The sequence below is a fragment of the Talpa europaea genome (assembly GCF_964194135.1).
Source record: "Talpa europaea genome assembly, chromosome: 7".
Lineage (NCBI taxonomy): Eukaryota > Metazoa > Chordata > Mammalia > Eulipotyphla > Talpidae > Talpa > Talpa europaea.
Genome location: NC_140074.1, coordinates 91520069 through 91528940, shown reverse-complemented (window position 1 = coordinate 91528940; position 8872 = coordinate 91520069). Strand labels below are relative to the sequence as shown.

The 8872-nt window shown below is 51.3% G+C and overlaps 1 protein-coding gene across 1 annotated transcript; it reads left to right on the top strand.

Moving 5' to 3' along the window:
- Positions 1-1315: 1315 nt before the first annotated feature.
- Positions 1316-7573, top strand: LOC311173814 (asialoglycoprotein receptor 2-like; the record flags this gene model as incomplete). Its single annotated transcript, XM_084237910.1, has 8 exons — positions 1316-1439; positions 2628-2747; positions 2936-3031; positions 3625-3711; positions 3872-3958; positions 4036-4181; positions 7076-7182; positions 7417-7573. 8 exons carry the CDS (start codon positions 1316-1318, stop codon positions 7571-7573), a joined length of 924 nt encoding a protein of 307 aa, XP_084094036.1.
- Positions 7574-8872: the final 1299 nt, after the last annotated feature.

Sequence of the window (8872 nt, the reverse complement as noted above, 5' to 3'; positions counted from 1 at the left end):
TTCTGCTCAGAGCAGTTGTTGATTTCATTTCCTCACAGGTGTGTGGATTTTTTTCTGTTGGTGTCTTCACAGAGCGGGCCAGACAATTCTGACTGAGTCTGGGCCAGGGTTTTGAACTTCCTTCCCACCTGTCAGAGCAGGGAGCGGGATCCCCAGACATGACTTCAACTCTCACGTGAGTGACCTTGCAGATCTTCACAGCAGTGGGGTGGGTGAGGCCAGGGGTGGTGCCTGGGCTGTGGAAGGTGCTTACTGAGGTTGAACTCCTGCTGCAGGGGATGATGCCTCTGTGAAGCTCTTCTCTCCTTCCCCTGCTACCTCCACTCTGGTTTTGAGGGCTCTCCTCCCCAGGACAGTGAAGCCAATCAGGCCTGAGCTGGGCAGCCCAGTGGTTGAGCCTGCAGGAAGCTGGGGCCCGCCAGGGTCATGGGTCTGGATTGGGCAAGAGCTGAGATTGGGCCCCTCTGATCCTGGTCAGGGATATTTGGAGACACATGTAACTCTGGGAAACTCAGAGGCAGGATGTGGAAGGGGGAGGGACAGAAGGGAAAGAGGAAACTGTACCCCTGGCCCTTTCTGGCTAGGACCCCTCCTGACCTGTGCAATGAGGAATGAAGTGACTGGCCTATGGAGGTGTGGGGTGAGTAGCAGCTCCCCTTCCCTGGGGAAAACAGAGACGGTTCTGTCCCCCGCCCCCCACTACACTTTGCCTGAGTTCCAACTCCATTTCTACTTCTATTTACTGTCCAAAGTCCCAGGGGCAGGAGATGCCAGGTTAGAACCACTCGGACAGACGCACGGGCTCAGGGCCCTCCTGGGGTCACCCCTCCTCTCCTCTCCTCATCTAGCGCTGCCTGCCCCACTTCTGCAACCTTAGCCTCTCCTTTGCCCTGGGGTCCAGGTTGCCTGAGGGACCTAGGAATCAGCCCCCACACCTCGAACAGGTAACCCAGGTTGGTAGGCGTGTGCGATTGGGGAGTTTGGAATTAAGGAGACTCTGGTTCAGGCACAGTGGAGGCCAGATGGGGAGGTGTGTGGTGGTTTGTTCCTTGAGAGTGTGGAGGGAAGGGTCCTAGCTGGGTCAGGTCCCAAGTAATGGCCTGAGAGGGTGGACACCCAGTGTATGCCACATCCCAGCCCCAAACTCACTTCCCAACTCAGACGCAGCTCAGATCATGGCCTTGACCCACTCAGATGTTATGTTCAAGTCCATCATCTGCCTCCCCCTGAATTAGCATCTGAGCACTAGCATCAGCCCCAGACTCGGTCCTACCACCGACCCAACCCGCCAACTCCAGCTCCAGCCTGGACCAACATGGAGAAGGACTTTCAAGACATCCAGCAGCTGGACCCTGAAGAAGATGACCACCAGCTGGGTGGAGGCGAGAGGCCAGGAACTCATGAGGACAACCCCAGGAAAGAAGACCCGTTTTGGAAAGGCAAGTGTTCAGTTTCTAGCTGTCTAGCTCCCCGTGGCTCTCTGTCTCTCTGAGGTCTCTGTCATATTCACTCCATGACCAGGGACAAGGCCCCTCTGGGTGGGAGGTGCCTGATGCCTCTGCTTGCCCCCGACCTCGCCTTCTCTCTGCCTGCAGGGCCCCAGAAAAGGGTGTGTGTTAGAGCGCAGGGAAAAAATAGGCGCTGGGGATGACTCCTCCCTTCTCCTTCTGACCTGAGCAGAGTGTGCTCTGTGTGTGTGTGTGTGTGTGCCTGTGCGCACATCTGTATGTGTGTGCAAGAGAAACACACAGGAGAGTGTGCATGCATGTGTGGGGAGCTGGGTCGGGGCTTGGCTTGGGGCACAGGAGATCCTGAAAGATGGCCATCCCCTCCTCCCAGCCCCCCTGCCTGAATCCTTCTGTAGCAAATTTTGACTAAAGGCCCCAAGTATTTGTGGTAAAGTTTTAACATGGGAGGGATTTGTGCTGTTCTAGGACGAAGGGCAGGAGTCAGGGCTGGGGGAAGGGTGTCAGGTGTGTGGGTGCCAGGGATGGAGCCTGGCTCAGTGGAGACAGGAGCTGTTGGGGCTTAGAGCTCAGGGAGGAGGATTGGCTAGCCTGGGCTGGGAGGAGTGGCCCTACACATGATACAATTATAATATCTGGGTTTTTTTAAGCTTAATATCTTTTTTTTAGGTTCCTGTCTGCTAATGCTGTCATCTATGTCCGTTTAGATGGATTATTAGCTTCCTGATATGAGTTGTGTTTCTGGCTTCTTCCAATCTTTGATTGGATTCCAGACATTGTGAATTTTACCTTGTTGGGTGCTGGATATATTGGTTTTGCTCTAAATATTCTTGAGCTTTGTTTGGGGATGGACTTAGGTAGCTTGGAGTCAATTTGATTGATTTGGGTCTACTTTTATGATTAGGTGGGTCTAGAGTATCCCCACGGCAAGAATTTCTCGACCTGTATTCGTGTGGCCAGTGGGAAGAGGCAGCATTCCTGGTGGATGCCAGTGTGCAAGTGTGTGTGTGCAAAGACTAGAGGCTGGGGCCAAAGCCCCTGACTCCCCTAAAGCTGCCCCGGCATCTGGTTCCCCCACCACTCTCAGTTATACTTTCTCTGCCTTCCATTATCTAGATCCCCGCTCTGACCCTCCTCTTCCTGTCTTCCCTTCTTTTGCAGGGACTCCCCTGCCTCAGCCCCTCCTGCGGCAGCGTTTCTGCTCCAGGCACAGGCTCAGTCTGCTCGCCCTGAGCGTCAACATCCTGCTGCTGGTAGCCACGTGTGTGATCGGGTCCCAAAGTGAGGGTCACAGGGACCAGGAGGGGTGGGGGAGGTGATGGGGAAAGAGAAATGGGCAGTGCTGGGGCAAATATGGAGGCAGTGGTGCGTAGGGAGGGGGATAGGCACACAGATCAGATGACAATGGGGGCTCTCATACGGGACACAGCCCCCTTCACTTTGTCCTGTTCCCACTGTCTCCTAACAAGGAACGCAGTTGCAGATGGAGTTGTGGACCCTAAAAGAAAAATTCAGCAACTTCTCCTCTAGCACCCTGATGGAGATGGAGGCCCTGAGCTTCCATGGTGAGTGGGAAGGCACCTGTTGTGAGGGTTGGTGCCGGTGTCCAGTGCTGAGTCTGCAGTGGGGGCATGCTTGGTGCTGTGGGCTGCGGGCTGGGGCAGATCACCCAGCCTGAGATACTGGGTAAGGTTCAGGGCCACTGAATCTGAGCTGAGGGATGAACTGGGGTGAGGCAGGTAGAGGATGGATTAATACCAGGTAGGGAAAACAGAATCTGTGGCACCAGGCGTGAGGGAGACTAAACAACTCCAGCCTGGCAGACTGAGGTGTTGAGAGACCAGGGAGCAGGTCGGGGCTAGACCATGCAGTTTAATGATGAGAGTAATGATGTGAGGCTTTATTTGGAGGGAATGGGGATCTATTGAAGGGATTGAAGCAGGGGAGCGACCTGAGCAGGTGTGTGCTTCAGAAGTCTCTGTGGCAGCTCAGGGCACCTCCTAGATGTTGGGGCGCCAGGGGGTGGGGACCGCAACATCCCAGGTCAAGGTGATGGCGGCCAGGACTATGCCCCAGGGAGGTGAGGACGCCCGGAGTTAAGGAGACAGAACCGAGAGGAAAGTTTAATTCCTCAACCCGCCCCGTCCCTTTTTTTCAGGAGGCAGCTCTGGGAACAAAGTGACATCTCTAGAAACCAAAATGAACAAACAGCTGTTGGACCTGAAAACATGTGAGAAACCCCTCGGTAGTGCGGGAGAGGTGTGCGCCCACGTGGTGTGAGTGTGTTGTGAGTGTGCTGCGCATGTGTGCGTCCACAGCCCAAGGCCTGTGCCGGGTCGTGAGGGTGGAGGGGCAGAGAGGCACCCACACAGCCCACATCGTAGCCCGTCCCTCTGTCCCTCTAGATCATTCCACCTTGCTCCTTCACCTGAAGCACTTCTCAGTGGATCTGCGCACCCTGTCTTGTCAGATGGCATTCTTCCGCAGCAATGGTAGGGAGAGGGGCGGTCCCTGGTCCCTTTGTGCCTGTCCCCTCAGCAGGATCTCATCTCCCGCTGCCCCTTCACAGGCACAGAGTGCTGCCCCGTTAACTGGCTGGAGCATGGAGGCAGCTGCTACTGGTTCTCTCGCTCTGGGAAGACCTGGCCGGAGGCCGAGAAGTACTGCCGGCTGGAGAACGCCCACCTGGTGGTCATCAACACCAGGGAGGAGCAGGTGAAGCTGGAGCCTGGGTGGAGGCAGGAGGAACCCTGGGGTGTGCACTCTGGGGGGTGGTTCAGGCTCGCTTTATTAAGGTTTTTTTTTAACCTAAGGAAGACTCTAGAAAGGTTCTGGGAGGTTAAAAATAAATTAATTTTTATTTTATTCTTTTTTTAGAGATTTATTTATTTATGCATATAAGAACTGGTTGTAGGCCAGAGGTTTGGATTTGGTGTGAGAGGATTCACCAGAGACAGAGTGGGGAGCAGAACAGGCAGACTGATTGAAATACACTGCTGAGGGGAGCAGTGGGAAAGACAGGAGAGGTCTGCTGTGCCATGTGGGTCAGCTCCCTGGTCAGGGATCGAACTCAGAATGTGGTGACTGGCAATAACAGCTTTATAGCGCTGAGACTTCAACCTTGCGCCACCAGGGAGGCCACTTAGGTTGTATTTTCATCCTGAGAAATGCAGGTCAGTGACCCTTTTAATGTTTTTTGCCTTGACTTCATCTTTATGTGATATAAATAGAATGGGTCTTGATTTTTTAAAAAATTAATTAATTAATTTTTTTTTTATAGAGGCATGCTTTATTTATTTGTTTGCTGGTTTGTTTGTTTGTTTTTTTGTTTATACATGCACTGGGTACAGTCAGAAGCGCGGGAGGGTGAGAGAATTCACCAGAGCCAGAGCGGGGAGCAGAGCAGGCAGAAGGACCGAAGCACACCGCTGAGGGGAGCAGCGGGCGGCAGGAGAGGTCTGCACGCCATGTGGGACCCTCCTCTGGTGGCCGGGGAGCAGCCGGGGATCGAACCGGCGCCGCAGAGGCCGCGCGCAGGTTCGCAACCCAGCGCTCAACCGCTGCGCCACCGGGGAGGCCCAAAAAAAAATTAATTAATTTTTAAAGGACGTAACTTTTTCTTACATCGTTGTTGATTTTGGGATCGTATATGATTTCTCCCCTCAGATGTGGTCTCCGTAGCTCTCTCACCATCAAAGTGCCCACAGTCCATCACCATAATTCCTTGGATCTTTTTCTCTGCAGCCTGGGGCCTGTGCTTAGCCCATTTTCATATCTCAAGCCCATTTTCATATTCTGCTCTGTGGCTGGTTTTTGTTTATGTAGTTTGAATTTCTCTCCTGGGCTTCTTCCCTTTTTTTACTGTTGTGTTATTATTTTTCTTTGATGTCACATGTCATTCATCTCTCTAATTTTTTGGAGGATGTGAGCTGTTCTCCAATATCTCCTTTTTTTCTGACACACTCCTTTCCAAAGTATTTTTTAAGATTTATTTATGCACGCAAGAACTGGGGTACAGGCCAGAGTGCAGGGAAGAGCGGGGAACACAATAGGCAGACTGTGTGAAATACACTGCTGAGCGGAGCAGGGGTCAAGACAGGAGAGGTCTGCTGCGCCATGCGGGTCACCTCCATGGCCAGGGATCAAACTGGTCCTTTAGTGGCTGCGGAGAGCTTCATAGTCTTTGCTCAACCCCTTCCACCACCAGGGAGGACCCTCATCTTTATTTTTGCATCACTTCCATGATAATATTCTTGCTGTGCTATTTTCGTGAATAATCTCAGTCTGTCTTTCTTGTCTGTTATCTACCCATGAGTAGGGGAGATAAACTCACCTAGACTCTGCTCTGATCATCTGGTGCTACTTGACTATTTCTTCTGCATCACAGAGGACTGGCTATTGATGATTTATATTCGTTGTCTACCTTCTTCTGGTGAAAGAAAGTGGGGTCTAGGGCAATGGGCAGTAGCAGATGGAACATTTTGTCCTGAGACACTTTCCCTCAACCTCTGCTGCCCCTCTGATGCAGGGAGCAACCCCACCAGCTTCTGAGGGTTGCCCCTTCGTGCACAGGACATTGTCCTATTTGCTGGATTCTAGAATTCAGGGGTGTGATATGTCTACCCATAGATGAGAGAGTTAACTGCAACCTTAGTTGGGTCTCTAGGAAGTGAGAAAGGAATCAGGAAATTTCCTTCAAATGCCATTGGAGACTCTTCACATGTTGTCAAAGGGAACTGCAAGGCGTGTGTGTTGGTGAGCCCATCCCTCTATTTCCTCCACAAAACCAGGTGATCATACCCTCTCCCTGCTACTTTCATAAACCATGGGGATTTATGTTCCCAGAAGTACCAGTATCTGTACAGGAGGCCACTCGGGGGGTCTGCTATCCTAAGGGAGCTATTTCAGCAACCCCTTTCAAACCAGCCCCTGCCCACTGGCTGACCGGGCTGCTCCTCACACCCAGGGCAGCCTCCCATTTGCAGGACAGCTGGCCAGACCCAAGGTAGCCAAGTCCTAACAGGGCCTTGGGCCCTGGGTCCAAGCTTGAAAATTCAAGGCCTGGCAAACCTCTGAAAATGTCAGCTACATAGAAACTGATGTATCTGAGAGGAGAGTGAGACCAAGATCCTTAGCAGTGCCAGGGTGCATGGGGGCTGCAGGGCCAGGGGCCAGAGTCGAGATTCCAAGAGTTAGAAGTGTGGGCAGAGAGCAAGAAGACCTGAGTTCAGTGGTGCTGTGAGTTGGGAGTAAAGTGGGAGGCCAGGTACAGTTGCTGTGAGCTCAGGCACTAGATCAACTTCGTGGGCTCTACTTATTCTCATGGGTAATGTGTGCCTCATTAAGCCACCCAATTTAGAAGGTCTCATGAGCATTAAATAAAGTAAGCCCTGTAAAGCGTTTAGCTTGAGGTCCAGCCCAGTGTGTGTACATTCAGCTGACAACAGCTACGGTCACAGAAGAGAAACATGGAACTAGTGGTAGTGGGAGCTGATGCTTCAGCCTGGAGCAGGTTAGGCTGGGGAGGGCTGAGGGAAGCCCAGCTGATGCCTATATGGCCGTACCAGGGACTGGAAGCACTTCTAACCCCACCCTGTTCTGTTTTCTAGAAATTCATTACACAGCACACGGAGCCCTTCCATACCTGGATAGGCCTCACTGACAGTGATGGCACCTGGAGATGGGTGGATGGCACAGACCACAGGCTTAACTACAGGCAAGTTCCCTCGTTAGTTCCCACCCCGTTAGTTTGGCCTTGGGACAGCCACCTGGTCTTTCACCCCAATACATCAGTCCATTCCCTCTCATCCTTCAGGAACCAAATCCCCTCCCCTCTCCCCCTCAAACCCCCAACCTCCAAGGCTACAACTCTGCACCCTGAGCCCAAGGTGAGGTGGAGGTGTGGGTTGCTGGGATGGAGGGGAGCTCAGAGCTTGTCCTGCCTTCTTAGGAACTGGGCTCCCATGCAGCCAGACGACTGGACGGGGCACGAGGTGGGTGGAACTGAGGACTGTGCGGAGATGAGGCCGGATGGCCGCTGGAACGACGACTTCTGCCTGCAGATGTACCGCTGGGTGTGTGAGATGAAGTTGAACATCACCGGCTAGGAGCCCGTCCTCCGGCATGTCTTTCTGATCTGCACCCTACCCAGCCCTGTCCCAGCTTTTTATTGGGGAATTTGAAGAAAGGAAGAAAAGAGTCAGAGGCATGAGGAAGTGTTGAGGACAGATAGAAGGGCGTGGATTAAGAACCTCAGATCTGAGAGGCTGAGAACCTATCTCCTACTGCAATTCATTGGAATTAGAATTTTGAGCCTTCAGTGGAGTTGGAACAAAAGAAACTAATACTTCAGACTCTGTGTGGATTGGTTATTTGGGCTTGGGAGATGTAGGGTGCAAAGAAGAAAGAGAGGATAGGGTTTAGAAAAGAAAAAGTTTATGTCCCAGACAGTTGCTCCTTGACACCCAGTAGTAAGACACTTTTCCAGTATGGCTGACTGGAAGCATGGCTGTCTCTTTTGGGACCACAAACACATCTGGACCTATCTCCAGCACAGAAATTGTCAGCAGCAATTTCTACAGTGGGAAAATATGGCCTTTGAAGATCAATCTGAAAGTGACCTTGAAAGGATCTTTAAGCAATTTGATTTTTGCTTTAATTTTTATTACAAAAGTAACATATACTATCAGTAAACTATGTCTCAAATACACACACACACTACAGGCAATGAGTAACTTTCCCAACCCCTCCCATTTTCCCCAGTTAAATATTTCACAGATACTGTATTGGTCAGGGTTTGCCAAAGAAAGAACGAGTAAGATGTGTATGTATGTATGTATCTATCCACACATACATATACATACACCCATGCATATACATGTACACATACACATGAGTGATTTATTATTAGGGACTGGCTCATGCAACTGTGGAGGGTGGCAAGTCCTGAGTTGACAAGCTGGAGACCCATGAGAGCTGATGGGGTAGCTTGAGCATGAAGGCGGCAGGCTCCAGATGCAGGAACAGCCATTATTTCAGTATGAGTCTGAAGGCAGGAAAAATGCTAATGTCCCGGGCAGGAATCACTGTTCTACTATGGGAGGCTTATCTTTTTGGTTCTATTCAAGGCTTCAGTGGATTGGGTGAGGCCCACCACACCGAGGAGTGCAATCTGCTTTACCCAGCCTACCAATTCAGATATTCATCCCATCCAAAAACACCTTCACAGACATACCCAGAATGATGTTTTACCAAATATTTTTGTCCTTCTGTCCCTGTCAAGTTGACACATAAAATGAACCATGATAAGTCCTTGTCAGGGAGTTTCCTGTGCATTTGCATATTCATGACACTGCATATCATTATATTGTCTGCTTTTGTCACTTTACATTGTCTTTGGACATCAA